This window comes from Poecilia reticulata, chromosome 13 (genome assembly GCF_904066995.2).
Source record: "Poecilia reticulata chromosome 13, P_reticulata-male-v2, whole genome shotgun sequence".
NCBI classification, from domain to species: Eukaryota; Metazoa; Chordata; class Actinopteri; order Cyprinodontiformes; family Poeciliidae; genus Poecilia; species Poecilia reticulata.
The window spans coordinates 16688279-16704468 of NC_088842.1; the positions used below are offsets into that span (position 1 = coordinate 16688279).

At 42.5% G+C, this 16190-nt stretch overlaps 2 protein-coding genes across 2 annotated transcripts in view; one reads left to right on the forward strand and one right to left on the reverse strand.

Annotated features, from left to right (window-relative positions):
- inppl1a (inositol polyphosphate phosphatase-like 1a) overlaps positions 1-2695 on the forward strand; it is a 34917-nt gene extending 32222 nt beyond the window's left edge. Inside the window, exon 27 of the mRNA XM_008425475.3 lies at positions 787-2695. Within this exon, the coding sequence (XP_008423697.2) occupies positions 787-886 (100 nt within the window). The 3' untranslated portion in view covers positions 887-2695. The remainder of the gene's footprint in view (positions 1-786) is intronic.
- A 150-nt stretch (positions 2696-2845) lies between these two features.
- Positions 2846-12406, reverse strand: phox2a (paired like homeobox 2A). Its single transcript, XM_008425473.3, has 3 exons — positions 5807-12406; positions 4827-5014; positions 2846-4474 (listed from the first exon to the last, which is right to left on the reverse strand). Exons 1-3 carry the CDS (start codon positions 6027-6029, stop codon positions 3980-3982), a joined length of 906 nt encoding a protein of 301 aa, XP_008423695.1. The 5' UTR covers positions 6030-12406; the 3' UTR covers positions 2846-3979.
- Positions 12407-16190: the final 3784 nt, after the last annotated feature.

Below are 16190 nucleotides of genomic sequence, written 5' to 3' on the forward strand. Positions count from 1 at the left end.
TTCTGATTACCAGAAACAGTTGTGTTTATTTAAATCTCTGTTTTTAGTCTTTAACATTCTGACTCAAACCCAGTGATGACTCGAAGCTGGTTGGGATGTTTGTTCTCAAGCCTTTTATGAACTGGAAGCTGCTGAACCAACTGGCTCAAAACCAAAACCTTCGATGTGCTATGATCAAACGATACGAATGTTTTATATGTTTTTTGGGGGAAAACAATTCTAGATGAATGTTTGGAGAGCTGAAGGTGAACCTTTCAGACCTAAAAACACTGCGCTACTTGTTAAGCACGGCGGTGGACTCATAATGCTCTGGGATTTTCACTTGCTCTGTTGCAAAACGTGTGGAAACAGGAAATGAGGCACCGCCTCCAAATTATTCAGCTTCTCATCTGAAACTTGGACACAGCCGTTTGTTCCAGAACGACAACGATCAGAACTGGTTTTCAATTGGCTAAAGCAAAGTTTTAACTTTATTGGAAATTTATTGAACCAGGGGTCTGTTTGAGAAAACTAATTTCATTTAGTTCCACTGATTCTGTCAAATATCCAGCCGGAACAATGCCAGAACCTCATTGACGGTTATGGAAACATGTTTCCCTTTTACTTGTTTCATCCTAATTTTATTTAGGTTGTTTTCTTTTCTTTTTTTTTTTTTATCTTATATGGATTAACCAAACACTAGTACATATTGAAAATTGTGCACTCAGCCCTATGTTTTTGTGTGTAAGCACCCCCAAAAGGAGCAGCTTAATATTTTTCCACTGTTGTCATTTTCTCTGTTTCCAGTGACATCACAGAGGAGGACCTGGAGGAGGCCGGGGTGCTGGATCCCGCTCACAAGCAGATCCTGCTGGAGAGCCTCAGGCAGCAGCAGCAGCAGAAGTGAGCTGCTGCAGACTGGACTTTGACCCGTCCAAACCGGCGTGGGGCCACACCGCCTCCCAAGAGGCCGGCTCTCAGCCGACCCGATCCGAGCTGGAACCTGCTAACTGATGCCAGACAGTGCCTTCTGAGAGAAAATTGCACTCCATTTGTACTTTCAAGAACATTTGCTGACCCAACGTCCTCTTTTCATTTGTACTGTATGAGTGTTGTTATTGTTGTTATAGATGGGGCCTTATTTAATCATTTCAGTCCTCGGAGCATCACTACAGAACCCCTCGCTGTAAATGCAATGTTTTTTTGTTATTTTTTTACAGTTACAAAGGTAAAACTGATGCGTGGGGAGGTGCAATCTGTGATGCGACATCAGATCTGACCTGCAGCTGCAAGATATTTAAAGCACATTTCTTATTCTTTGTTCTTTTTTTTTTTTTGTTTGAGAACTGGATTCTTTATGAGGATTCATTCAAATTGGGCACATTTGAGAATTTCAAAGCCTAATTTTTGGAAATCAAAGTTGGATGAGTGTTTGAAGGTTCTGTGATGTGGACGGACGGCGTGCAGCTGCAGAAAGGAAGCTAGCTAGGTGAATTTTGATCGATCTGAGCTAACTTTTTCACATCAGATCGTGTAGTTTGTAATGATGTCTGGGCTGCAGTTTATTTGGTTTGTGGCCGGTAGTGAGTGTCGCTGCATGTATTTATGTTTATTTTTTATTATAAAGGGAATTTTCAGCTCACCAAATCGATCCATTTAAAGCTGGAACTGTGTATTTTCACCTTGATGCAGCATTTTTGTCATACCGTTCTTGCACGACTGACGCCATCATTTTGACAATACTGGAAAGAAGTTCCTTATAGCGTAAATGTTTTATTTACCCACAGGCGCTGATATGCAAGTTCTGAACAATTCCTGTAAAAGTGAGCAAGGCTATGCATTTCAAGTCATGAGTGCTGCACCGAGCTCTCATGAGACTGAATATTATATCTTTTATTTAAGCCTCAATTTTCTGAGCCTGCATTGGTGTCATTAGTGTTAGATTTGTATTTGTTTAATTTCATGTTTGAAATGCCACAGCGTTCAGGGAGTTGGTTAACACAGCCGAGTGTAATTACAGGAACAGATTTGATAAACCATCACACTGCTGATTGTGTCGTCCTATGGTTAAGAGCTGGTTTTATGGTTTTATTCTCATAATCTCAGATGTCTCTGTATTTTAGGGCCACGTTTTGTACTCATGGGAATTGTTCCCCTCGAACACATTGCACATATTGTGCTCCCTAGTTTTCCCACCAGGTGGTGCTGTTTCTCGCTGAAACGGCCTTTATAGACGCTAATCCTTGAAATAAGTTTTTACACGTTAGCCAGCGGTTTTCCTTTGACCTCTTTAGTTTTAAGTAACGTGCTACACTATTTTTATAGAATCACACTATGCTATTTATTAACAGCTTAGAGTGAAAGAATGTTTGAAGGAAAACTTTAAATGAGTCCTCTGATGTAGAAATCAGTCATTTGTCTGTAGAAAAAGTTTCCCAGTTCGTTGTTCCCAGTGTTCTTCGCCGCCCACATATTTCAAACAGCCAAACCACAAAGCAAAAATGTCATTTAAATGTCTAATCCTTTCAGGCCTTTCAGTGTTCTCAGAGATGTGTTTCATATTTGTGTGTGCGAGTGTGTGAAATAGAGACTTACCCGTGTTATTTTTCTCCTCGTACACTCCAGTTATATGTAGCCTTGTGTTTTGGTTGTATTAAGTTAATGTAAATTGTTCACCATTGTTTTTGTTTTTTTTCAATAAAAGTCTAATAGTTTTCCTTTTTGTCATGGGCTTACTGTTACTTTTTTTTTTTTTTTGTCTTGTCTGTTGGACAGTACGTGTTTTCGATTTCAGGAGATTCGGTCTAATATTTCATAACACCTTATTTTGTCACATGCAAGAAACCAGATCATGAGAGGTGTCAGGTAGTGCCTTCATAATGTAGATTTATTAGAATATTCAGAGTAGTGCTGTAACTTCTCATTCGACAGAGCTTCACATGTTCCTGTGAGACAGATGCTCTGCAGTGAAGTAGGACTGTAAAGCCAGAAAAAAAAGGTGGGACAACTATCTAATATTTATATTACTATCTACAGAATTTACAGCCACTCCAAGATGTGTGAAAAATATTAATAAATACATGTTTGTTTGGTTTTTTTCATTCTGAGGAATGCATGAAAAAGCCCAAAACTGAGGCATTAAGGGACAAAACAGGACATTTTATGAGGGTTTAGAACAAGTAATTCCGGTTTGGTCTGAAAAGTTGATTAAAGCAGATGGAGGGAAGGGGAAGCAACCTCTTCAGTCTTAAGTGAGGGACCGATTGCATTGCTTTTACCATCAGCAGAACGTATCAATTATGCAGTCAGACCCATACATTTGCAAGCTTAAACTACAAGTTTGACTCAAAAACCTGCATCCTTTTGAGATTCACCAAAGTGGCAACTGTTTTCTGAGACGTCAGGACTCGATGCGTCGCACACGGACGAGGGAATGAGCTGATCTGGGGAGGCGTCTAGTCTGAACCAAGCAGCTCTAATTGGATTTTGAGGCACCCCCAGCTCCGCTTGGCAAACAGAGATTTGGGGCCATTTAAAAAAAGAAAAAAAAAAGTGTGTATCTAGTTGTGCTTGAGGGTAAAGGTTTGCTTTGTTTCCTCAGCAAAGATGGGTGATGTTTGGATTTCTGCTTTTAGGTCATACCTGACCTCCATACTTCATCAGAGCTGCTGCAGAGAGTGTGGGAATGTGAGTATGCAACAAAGACAGAGAAGATGCAAGGAGGCGTTCAGGAAACTGCTTGAACGCCTGTAATGCAGAGTTCAATGTCATTAAATAGAGAAAGTTCTTGGGAATCTGTCCACATCCAGGCTGATTCTGTACAGCTTCATAACACGCCTGGACTACCAGACCTGGTATTCTCTGGCCTCTGACCAGAACATGGTGGGCATCTTTTGTTTCTCCACTAAAAAGAAAAAAAAAAAAGTTTGAAGCTCTTATCTGTTCCTGATTGGTCCTCGTCTTCTCCCCCTCTTTTTTTTTTTTTTTTTTTTTTTTTACCTCAGAACAGATTTGTCTTGATGGCAGGATTGGGTTTTCTGTGGAAGGATGACAGGACTCCAGCGAAAGGCCCGGTCATACTGTCCGCCGGCTGCCAGGCCTTCAGAATCTCCTGAGTCTGAGCAGCCGGCTGGGCCACAGCCGGGTTGGACGGCCCCAGGCTGGACCAGCTGGGGGGCTTCAGCCCCTGGAGGACCGGGGAGCTGGAGGCGTTGGTGTAGCCGCTGTTGGTGGGGGCCGGGCTGGGGCTCAGGCTGGCGGGGCTCCCCAGGTTCCCATTGGCCGAGCCGGGCAGGGAAGCGGTGCTGTCGGGTGTGGGGCTGCAGGTGGACTCCTTGGACTCGTCATCATCTGACGAAGATCTTGTTTCTCCACCTTTCTTCCCCCCAGAGCTGCTGCTGCTGTTGCTGCCCGCGTTGCCACCAGAGTTGTTGGCCTTGGCATTGGCTGCCCGCTCCTGCTTGCGGAACTTGGCACGTCTGTTCTGGAACCACACCTGTAGGCGCACACACACACACACACACACACACACAGGAACCTTTAGGACGGATGGATGGAAGCAGGTGGACACGCAATAGCAGCCACCATGAGAGGACGAGGAGAGGCCAACCCTCCATCCGCACACACTTATGCATAAAAAATATTTATTAATATAAAAACCAAGGAGATAAAGTTTCAGTGAGGCACACAACTTTTGTTTAATTATCATAAAACTCCTAACTTTTAGTAATCATTTTTTTGCGTCTCACCTCCGGTAATCATTAGAGGCTCCAATAGGCCAACTATTTAAAGAACGTTCTGGAGGTGCACCATGCAGAAGAACACATAGAAAAGCCTATTCCCCGCACCTGGACCCGGGCCTCGGTCAGATCTATTTTCAGCGCCAGCTCCTCTCGGGTGTAGATGTCCGGGTAGTGCGTCTCGGCGAAGACTCGCTCCAGCTCCTTTAGCTGGGAGCTGGTGAAGGTGGTCCGGATGCGCCGCTGCTTCCTCTTCTCGTTCAGTCCAGAAGGGTCCGAGAAGAACTTGTAGGGGACTGAAAGGGAGTAAGAATTGGTTCGTTTGGTTTTTTTTCCCCCGTTTTTTTTTTTATTTTTTTTTTTATGGAGCAAACACAATTTGCGTATGATCCAGAATTTCAATGCGCGAGGGAAGACTGCGTAAAAAGGCAGGGGTCGCTTTGAATCCGGATATTTTTAATTAATAAAAATTTAATTAAATATACAAAAAGATAGGGTTTTTTTTCTATATTGAAAAAAATAATTTCCCTTTTTTATTCGGGAAAATACTTATTTTACTGCATATGTTTATCATCTTAATGAAAATTTGTTTTATTTAATTCAGCAAATGTTCATTGAGATTTGAGAATTAACATACCAATTTATAAATATTTGAGAGGTTATAGTATTTCATTTAAAAATGCAAATGATTTTCATTCAGATACGGTGCAAAATGCCGTAATTTTAGTTTATGCCTAATGCCTAAATTAGGCACATTAACAACAATATATTTGTTAATAATAATAATAATAATAATAATAATAATAGTAAACAGTCCAAAACAGATTAAGTAATATTCGTATTGCCTCGTTATTCTTGCAAATCTCGTGCTGAGAACGGAATAATTGATATTAAATTAAAATACAGTAATCATTTGTGTTATAGCCTCTATAGTTGAGAAAGTCCAGTTCTTGAGTTCTTAAAAAATAGCATTTCTTGACATTGTTCAAATCAAGTGAATATTTAAAGTAGTTGCAGCTTTCTAACTTGTCCCTCTTGACTGTAAAACAATAAGGCTTTCAGAGCAGAGCAAAGCAGCCGTTTCCTACCGGAGGAGTACGGTGTGGGCTGGTGCTCCCGCAGGGCTCCCAGCGTGCAGCTGGCCGTGCTCAGCGGCGTGCAGCCCGGGTTGGAGAACGGGCCGCTCCGGATCGGGTTGTACTGGAAGGAGCTGGCCTGGCTGCAGGAGCTGAAGTCCGCGTAGGCCGACGCTTCCATGGCCGCCATGCAGGAGTCGTAGGAGTTCAGGTAGGAGTAATCCATCTTATACATGGAGGAGAGCCGGTGCAGACACCGGTCCGCGGCTTTCACGCAGCTGCTGCTCGTTTCTTGGCGGTAACGGAGTGTCGGACTTGGGCTTTTCTCTCCAGAATCTCCGAACTTTCCCTCCCTCAAACTCTTTTAGTTTGTATATCTCTGTGTGGAAGGGTTCCTTTAGGTAATCCAGATGTTTTCTTTGCACTCTCTCTCTCTCTCTCTCTCCTCCTTCACTTCCTCTGTCTGTGCGTGTCTTCAGCTCTAGTCTCCTCTCCGCGCTGCGCTCCGTTTGACAGCGCGCTGCGGCTCGCGCGGTGCTTATAATAAACTCGGTAGGGCGCGAGACAATAGCGAAGCGGTGGTCTTGTTTCCATGACAATGCCACCAGCGAGTGAGCGTGGAAACGGACTGCCCCTCCACCTCCTCTTCCCCATCCCACCAAAGATCATTGCACCGCCCACGCGGTCCACGGCGTTAGTTAAACCACCGTTCTACAAAAAACTGACCCCCCCCCGAATCAAATCGCTCACAAAGCCCCTGCTTCCTTTACCGGACGTATCTAACTAATTCCGTTGGAGTTAACTTTTCCAACTCAGCCCAGATGTGACGAGATTTAACCACCATTCTCACGTTTCCATTAAATCGCGTTCATTTAGCGTGTAACAACCAGTTCCGTTCAGTTTATCCGTGTAGCATAATTTCAGTTCATTTTATAAAGACAAACAGGTTCAACTCATTTCTGGGAAATATATATTGAATCAACTCAATGTCATCTAAACCATACGGGAAGATTTAAATTCAGTTAGATGTATCCCAATTCGATCCAAGTTATAATGGAATTTAGTCAAATTCAATTCAGTTCATTTACAATTTGTAGTAAATCATATAGCTGGAAGCCTAAGGACTGTTGCATCGAGACACTGATATATGAACATGTCCATGAGAATTTCATTTTTTTTTATTGAAATTGTGTTGCTAAAATGATCTTAGGAATTTAAAAAAGGTTTTTTATTTTTATTTTACGTTTTAGACATCATAAACTATTCTTGAGGCCTTTTCTCCCATTTATTGTCCATCGGGACAAACTTAGCATAAATATTAATATTTATTTTTTTCCATTTTTGTTATACTTCGGTCATAATCGTACTAGTTACAATATTTTTTTTAAATATATGACTATGATAATAATTTTCCCTATGCGCATAATTCCTGTAAGACGTATTAAACAGCAGCAAGGCCCCGTGATTCTCAGAAAGCTGGACATTTCCTCTGCGTCTCCAGCTGATGCGCAGGAGCAGCCGCGGCTCCTCCACCCGAGTCTTTATGTGAGGGAAAACGTCCAGATGTGACGGTGATTGGCGAGATTAAAAGCTCTGATTTGATTCCGATCACTTTTTACCGACATGTCACCAGAGTGCGCGTCAGTTTGATGTATCGGACCGGAGAGGGGGAAGGAGGGGGGGGGGATGCAGCGGCTGCGGAGACGAGCGAGCGCAGCGCGGCGCGGCGCGACGCGTCGGGCTAACCATAAACGCATTGACGCTTCATAAATTGGTTTAAGTTTATTGTACGGTGTCATACAATGTGATAAGTCATATCCCACGCGGCCGCTCCGTGACACAGAGGCTCCGAAACCGGGAGGCATTGCAAGAGCGCAAAGCTTCCCAAACATGTACAGATGCTTTCTTTTTTTTTTTACTCTGCTGCTCCCTGCTTTTTATATGTGTGCCCTCGGTGAAATTAACAGGCTTTTTATTAGAGGGTAAATTTCACCGAATAATATGATCCACAAACCAAAATTACGTTGTGTTCGTACGGGAGGAATTAATTGAGTTTGGCCTGCGTGCCCGCGCGGAAAATGTCATAATAAAGGCTCAAAAGTGCGCACTCTTATCTCAGCTTGACCAGAGGCTGCATGATGATGCTCCTTAATGGCATTAACCCACCACTCTGTGTTCACTTTAGTAATAATAAGATCTGTTTACAGCAGTTGTTGCGTGGTTGGTGAGAGTCGGAGGATGAATGAAGCATGGGAGGCTCCCGGTACTCAGTCTATACTGCAGAGTGGAGAAAAAAAAAACTGAACAGAAAATAATCAACTTCTTGTACATAAAAATAAGTTTATATATTGTTTTTTTTTATAAGAGAAAAATCATAATCTAAAGTGAAAACTGTGTTGGGCCAAGATATAACCAAACTGAGCTGCTGCTAAGGACCTCCAGGCCAGCAGTGGGAGCTATAGGAGTGTTTGACATCTCACACAGATAAGATGTCAAAACTGAAGAGTTCGCTAGTTGCGTAGGTGAAGAACAAACTACTTTTCAATTTGCTTCAGTGGTTTGTGGACAGCAAATTTAAAGCAAAAACATAATAACAAGTAAAAATGTAAATTTACTTTGAGTTTAGAAAACTGACAAATTACCAGTAGTAATCAAATGGAGCGATATATTTATCGGATTGCAATAACTTGCAATTAATTATCTAATTAAGTTGACAGTGTCTGCTGGTCATAAAAGCGCTTGAGCAACATTTCATACACACAGACTGCAACTTATTCAATCAGCATTTTATGTGTGTGATTGTAAACTTCATTAAATTTTCCCCCTCCTTCAAAATACGACTGATTCCACTCTGAAGTTGTGCTTTGGACGTGACTGCCTAAACAAATGAATAATCCTGAAACTAAACTTGTCTTCACAATTTATTTGTTGCCATTTACTTAATAACATAAAGGGAATATTTGAAGGGGTGAAGCAAACAGCTTTAGTGATGCACTCAATTTATTTAAATCATCTATCAAATCGTGGAATGTGAGGGTGTCAAATGCAGACGACACAAACGGTTAATCTTGGACACATTATGCTGTACACTGGTGGTGCTTTGGTGGCTGGTTGGGTGACAAGTTTAACTGTAATGGGGGGCACCCAACTCTAGTTCTGCTTAAGGCCCCACAAAATCTTTGACCAGCCTTGGTCAAACATTTCCTGCTCAAGGATAGAGTTTTGCACCTTGCCGGAAAAAAAAAAAAAAGAAGCAGACTCAGCTCTATTGTTTAAATGAAATGCTCATAAAAGGTCTGCCTATATGTTGCAAAGATAAACAATGATCTACTGAACTAAAAACAAACGTTGAATTACAAATGTGCTGGTCTAAAAGTTAAATTGTTTCTAATGAATCTGAAGCTAGCCAAATTGCATTTCATTATGCTAATTTTTTTAACGTGATACTGGAAGCAAAGTTGATAGGCAAACATGTTACCAAGACGTTTGAATTGTACTCATTCCCACCTTTCCACATTTCAGTTGAACATTGGAGTCAATGCCAATGGTTGCTCTCTAAAAACTATTCAAATAGTTCTGAACACAGACGTGGAGATGGATGGTAAATTAACTATTTACACATGTTACCAGTGCAGTTTTTGGTGCTCACAGCACAGCACAGCGTCGTCAGCGTACATTTGGCCTTGCAGTTGGTGGCAGAGCCTAAACAACAGTGATCCTACAACAAAACCTAGAGGGATGCCACACTCCTGTTTTGATTAAATGTATGAAATTTTACACTCTGAGAAAATTCGAAGCGAGTCAGTGTTGTTATTAATATGTGATGCTCAACAGTTTCAAAAGACCTCCTCATTTTAAGAAAGTTTCATATTATTGATTTGATCCTGGTGGGGGCTTTTATGTTATTTTTTAAGACATCTAACCGCAGGCTTGGGGAAATCTGGGCTCTCTGGGATTATGTTGACAAATGCAATCAGAGTTGTGTTAACAGAGTCATAATTCAAAAATGATATAATCATTTCTGTTGTTTATGTCTGAGCAGAGAACAACATTGTACGCATGTAACTGGAAGTGAGCCAGCTAATAAGACTTTATTTTTTTTCTGGGAATGTAGCTGTGTAATGTAGGACACTGAATAAATAAATTGTTAAAATTTTAAAATGCTAAGCAAATTTGAAAAAGCTACAAATAAAAAGTAAAATCAACTACAAAAACGTTTTTAAAAAATCCCCAAAGCAAAGACAAACAAAGCATTAAATAAATAAGGAAGAGCGATAAAAATGGGAGCTCAGTGCTGCTGTGGTGGTTGGTGGTGGGCTTAACTAGAATCGAGTCCAAAATTAAATTTTGCTTATATAACCTTTGGCCAGCTTTGTCTGCAGAATTACATTTCAGGGATCCCTGCATTGCATTGCAGATTTATGAAGATGATTATGAGTGTAATTCCAACACATCATCATTGTGATTCAGAATTTAATCCCAGCCCCTTTTGTTTTTAGAAAAATTAGATGAATAAAATATTTAGTGGAGCAGTACGAAATCCTACAAACAGCGACTGACATGCACGCATCTCAACAAATGAGATTTCATTCTTCCATCCAGGCCCAGCTGTCTGTTGCGCTTCTGCGTCTCGGTCTACAGGGTTCAGAGGTGAGTTTACCGAGAAACTTAAACTGTTTCAAAGTTAGACTCGTCTCCACATCCCCCCCCCCCCCCGAAAAAAAAGAAAAGAGCATCGAGATCCAGGAGCGAATCGAGCTCTCCCGCTTTCAAGCATTTAAACTAATCCCTTCAAAAGGAGGAACCGGTCCCTTCCAGGCCACTAATCCGCCCCATAATGCTCCACGCAGCGCAGTCAGGGGTGGGACGGGGGGGGGAGACCCTTCCTCCGCTGAGGTTTTAACTTTGGACTTTTACATTCATGGGGCCGATGGGACGGAAACAGTAACGGAGAGCTTTGGCATTCATTGCGTCTGAGTCAACACGGGGCGACACAATGGTCCCCTAGAGACTCCTGAGGGACCCTGAGAGAGGAACCCTGACTTTAGGGATTATAGCCCCGCTGGTCATTAGGGAAAACAGTGTGGAGGACGGAAACGTGCAGGTTGTCTCTAATAGATTCAGAGACCATATTATTAAAATGACAGCATTTATGATTGGACAGCGATGGCACTGATTAAACTACTTGGAGCATTTAATATATCATTAACTACGACAAATAACAAATGGCTCCTCTCTAATTTTTGGACGCAAATCGTCCTGAGCGTTTACCGACTCTCCTAACCTATAATGGTTTGGGATGGTCTTCCATCCGACTTTGGGGCAGATCTTCTGCATGATGGATGGCTGCGCGCTCTTGATGAAGACGCGTAGAGGTAGAAAAGGGACAGAGACGTGCAGATAAAGGCTAAATGAGGGATGAGACAAAGCCATGCGGGAGGCCCGTCCCGGTTCGTGTCCCCGCCCTGAAAATCCGAGTGAAGCTGTCAGTCAGAGAGGAAGGCTGCTCCAGCTCCATCCATCACAAAAAAAAAACAAAACAACAACACAAAAAAACTCCGACAAAAACATCTCCCATCAGCCCAAAGCAGTTTTTCCTGCTTCAAACATCGGGGCATTATTGATTCTGGATATTAAGCTTGTTGTTGTGGAGTTTGTTAAACAAGCATATAAAAGCGCAAGAGATCGCCATGATGGAGAATTATTAGAAAGAGTAATTAAATATTTAAAAATAATAAGAATAATTAAATAGAAAAAAAATGTAACGAGGACGCACAGGCCTTTATTTAAATATTTAGAAGCTTACCGTGTAGACCTTCCTCCTCTGCACTCATCTAAAATTAAGCTGCAAATTAATTTCCCATTAGCCTATGCTGTTTCGGAATAGATTATACATTGGTTGCGTTATTACCATCTTCTAACATAAGTTAATTAGTATGACCAGATAAATTTGGGCCATTAAGAACAAAAACGAACTTTTAATTTTTCCACTGCTGAGTTTTTAGTTTTACAACATTTACAGCCGAAATAAGAAGAATGAAGTTTCTCCATGCGTAAATACGCGCGGTTGACTGTTTCCATCATCTTATATTCATTCCATATTTAGAAAGGATTTGATGTTTTCTATTGCATTTCATTCGATATTAATAACAGTAAATACTCCTTTTCTTTTCTTTTTTTTAATGGTTTATTTGGAAACATTCGTTTTGATTCATTTTTCTCAGGACTCTGAAACCTGCTCTCCTGCTCTGCTGACTGCCTGCAGTGTGACTAAAATGTGTCGTGTCATCGCCAATGTTGAAGACCCTCTTCCCTCCAGAGGTGAATTTGATTGCGCATAAAATAAATTCAGAGCTCGCAGATCCCGCCGTTAACACCGGCCTGCGTCTTTTTCTCTCTTTTTTTTTTCTTCCCAGCTACAGCGACAGCAGAGGCTGGCGGCGCGCATTTGATTTGCTCAATGATGGATGACAGACGAGGAGGAGAAGGCTGAAGGGCCCCGGAGGTCCCAGCGGTACCGCCTGCATGTCCCCGCATATCAGCCCCCCCAATTACCATGACATCCACACGGGTTAGAGACGGAGGCAACCGCGTCTTGGTTATAACCCCCCCGCCCCCCAACACCCCTGCCCCCCTCTCCACCACCCCCGTCCTCTAAAACAACTATAAAATAAACCACTCGATTTTTTTTGACTAGTCTGATTAAATTTGTATTCAATATATTTCAATATATTTCTGAAGAGCCTTAGCGTCGTAGACGGGTGTAGGGCATTTCGAGCCCTCGCCATTTCGTACTTTATAGATTCATTTATTTCATTTCTAACTTTTCCTGGTAGGTAACGGAGGCCCTCGCAGCGGGACATTTCGTACCCACTTTCACAACAGTTTAGGTCGTTTTCTATAATGTACTCATAATTTGCTGTCAGGGAATATGGGTATATATTTCTCCAATAAATATTTGCATATGCTTGCAGGACGTATCAGTCGACTGCAAATAGACGCACTTAAATTGAAATGCATGCAGTTCAAGAATTCGATGTATTTATTTCTCTCTACTTGTTATGAAAATACATCAGGGATGTGCGATGTTTCAAATATATAGGTACGAGATGGAAGTAGGAGGGAAAAAAACAGAGGTACGATGAGGTGATGGCAAACTGACCCGCAGCCATCACAGACCAAGCCGCAAGTCCATCCGTGTTATGGTTTTATATGCACGAAAAGAAATATAACTCACCATTAAAACATTCATAATAAAAGCGCAGGTGGACATTTTCTGTTTCTGATTTACATTTTTGATTCTTTATGATTAGGAATGAATACGATGTTGGTCATTTCATCCTCTCCCTGTTTCGTGCCACTGTAGATTTAATTTATTGTTTTATATATATACATAGGTTCTTTCGAACCGGCCATGCCTCAATTTGTATTGTTCGTAATTCTTTGTCAAACAGTGATGTAAAGTATTTTACCTTGTACAATGGAGTTGTTCTTCGTGTCCAGTAAGGGAGGTAGTTTACATATTTTTGAGTTTCGTACCCACGCTTTGCCATTTTGTAACAAATGTCCCGTTTCGTCTGTAAACAGTTTCATACGCATGTACTTTAACTATTGCATAACTAATGATTTTTCACGAATTATGACGAGAAATAGTCGCCTTTATCAAATCAGATATATATTTTGATTTAGCTGCATTTTCTAAAGACTTTTTAAACCAACCACACCTAATTTGCATGGATTGTTCTCCTCTCCCTCCCAGTTGACTTTTGTGAAACAGAATATGACAGATTATGTCCCCCAATCAAAACAACATATTAGTCATGTAAGCACATTTGCCTAGCAGCATGAAATTGCTGTAAATCGGATTGAAGCAGGTACGAAACGACCACTTGGTAAAAATTTAGACATGCTCGGTACAAAAATGTCTTGCGGCAGACGGCCACGAAACGACAAAATCGGGAAAAGTACAACAAAGGCAATTCCCGGGATTTATAAGCCAGTTGGCCTGGACAGAAATCGGAACCAGAATAATTATTTTCCGCAACCAGATGCACGTTTTAGCCCATCAGATTACACTCATCTCCGTGTGTACGTGGGTGCGAGAGTGAGTCCGCTCTTAAGTTGAGTTGGACGCACATCCATCAGACGGAACATGACGCAGAGCAGCTGCGGTTATTCAACATGCTGCGTCCATCTCTCCTGCGGCACCGGACCTGTATTATCCTAATGGACACCGGCATGTTACTTAAAAAAGAAGCTTTTTGGGGATAAAGAAGAAAAAGCAAAACATCTCCCGGGAGACCACGGTGTTACACACACACACACACACACACACACACACACACACACACACACACACACACACACACACACACACACACACACACACACACACACACACACACACACACACACCTATACACGCATACACGCACGCGCCGTGGAGCAGCAGCACAGCTGGAAGAGCGAGGCACGGGCGCGCGCAGGAGAGCTTCTCCAAACACGCTAATTAGATCTGGAGCTCTGGCCTCGCGCTCTGAAAGCAGCCCAGCGGCGGGGCGCGCGGAGCTGTGGAAAGTTAATTGAATTAAATTCCCTCTAAACTAATTAGGCTGCAATCTGCCACGCGAGCTGTCCCTGTGCAAGGTTCGAATTAGGCAGAATGGATTTGTTCCTTTTCTTTAAAAGAAAAGGGGAGGACGGGCGGGTGTGTAGCAACCTACCCACCCTCTCGCTCTCTCTCTCTTTTTTTTTTATGAAAATGTGTCTTTTATGCGGGTTTTCCCAGTCATCATAGCAGAGCAGAAATAAATCCAGTCTCTAGAACGAGGGGGTGGGGGGGTCGAGATTTTTAAGCAACATGTGCGTCCAAAGGGACTGCTGCTCGGTGATAAACTGCGGCGCTCTGCAGGCTGCATGAATGAGGCGCATCTTTAGAGCGAGAGCTGAGAGGTATAATGGAGGGGGGAATCGATCGCCTTCCTGGGGGAGCACAATGAGAGCCGGAGGGAGGCAGGGAGAACGAGAGGAGCGGAGCGGAGCGCGGAGGGACATGGATGAAAATGCTGCGTTAAGAGCGGAGACAGATATGATAATGGGAGAGCCGCTAGTAGTCGTTCATCATTCAGCACCTCCACCTGGCTGCTGCACCTCTGTGAGGCTGCTCCAACACAGACCATCGCAGCAGCCTTATCCAGGAAGTGGAGGGAAAGCGCACAGATCTGCGGGTGGGGCGGGGGTTGTAACGCCGCTGAGCTGATGCTCCATCCTCTGTTTCTGCATCCTCCTTACAACATTTAACTCTCATCCAGCAGCAGGAGGAGGCGGATAGGCAGAGACAGACAGATGGACAGCAGAGAGGGGAGGAAAGGAAGGATGCAGGGGAAGAGAGAAGCAGCAGAAGGCAAAACGAGGGGAGATAGAGGGAGGTTATAGGACGATGGAGGGGCCAGGTTTCTGTTTCTCCATAATCTAATCAGAGAAATGGCAGCAGTCAGAAATAGCCTGACGGACAGACTAAGAGCCTCTCTTCTTTCTCCTCCTCTTCTTCTTATTCCTGTCTTCCTCCGCAGGGAAAGGTAAATGGATACACACACACACACACACACACAGACCCAAAGCACTCCAACTTCCTAAAACCATAAAGTGAAGATGCATATGAGGGTTAGAGGAGAAAGATGGGGAAAAGCCTGGAGGTATCAGAGCAAAAGAAAAAAAAACTGATCTACTGTCCATATGCAGCCATCTGCTGGCCTGTTGCTCCTCATCTCTGGCTGTTTATCCTCATCAGCTCCATGCAGATGGGCTCTCAGCAACTTCACGGGTTATTCCCAACACCCTTTGCTAAAAAAAACAACAAAAATACAAATGAACATTGTTGAAATGTTAAAAGTTTCCAGCCAGAGATTTCTGAAAGATCAAACTCACTGTGTAGACATGTCTGTTAATCTATAAAACAACACGACTGTCAGTTTACAGCTAAATTTCACTGTAGGTCATTATTTAACCCAGATGAAATCGACCCTCCCAGGTCACGTCACAGAAGTGCTTTTGAATACATCTGACGTTTTTAGTCAAAGTCCTCCTCTAAATGAGTTTACATGAATTTTGTTTGAAAAGAACAACACAAGGCCCATTTGATGAAAGGTGGTGGGTTCTGCAGAACTTCCACATGCCCTGGAACCTCTGCTGAACATATCCTAGTGTATGACCAGTAACATTCCCTGTCCTTGCCTAAGCCTGCAGTACAACCTGTATGATCGTCTGACCAGCCAGAAAAAGAGAAGCTGATCCAGAAAGTTCAAGTACTAAGACTGTATGTCCTACTCATACACTGGGAAAATTTCTGGACAATTTATTGTAACACAAGCAGGATACCATTTTCCATCGTTTTTTA

Coding starts and splice junctions, on each gene's coding strand:
- phox2a (XM_008425473.3), bottom strand. CDS start 6,029: ATGTATAAGATGGATTACTCCTACCTGAACTCCTACGACTCCTGCATG. Junction 5,015..5,806: donor GCCCACACCGTACTCCTCCG/GTAGGAAACGGC, acceptor ACTCCCTTTCAG/TCCCCTACAAGTTCTTCTCG. Junction 4,475..4,826: donor TGACCGAGGCCCGGGTCCAG/GTGCGGGGAATA, acceptor GTGCGCCTACAG/GTGTGGTTCCAGAACAGACG.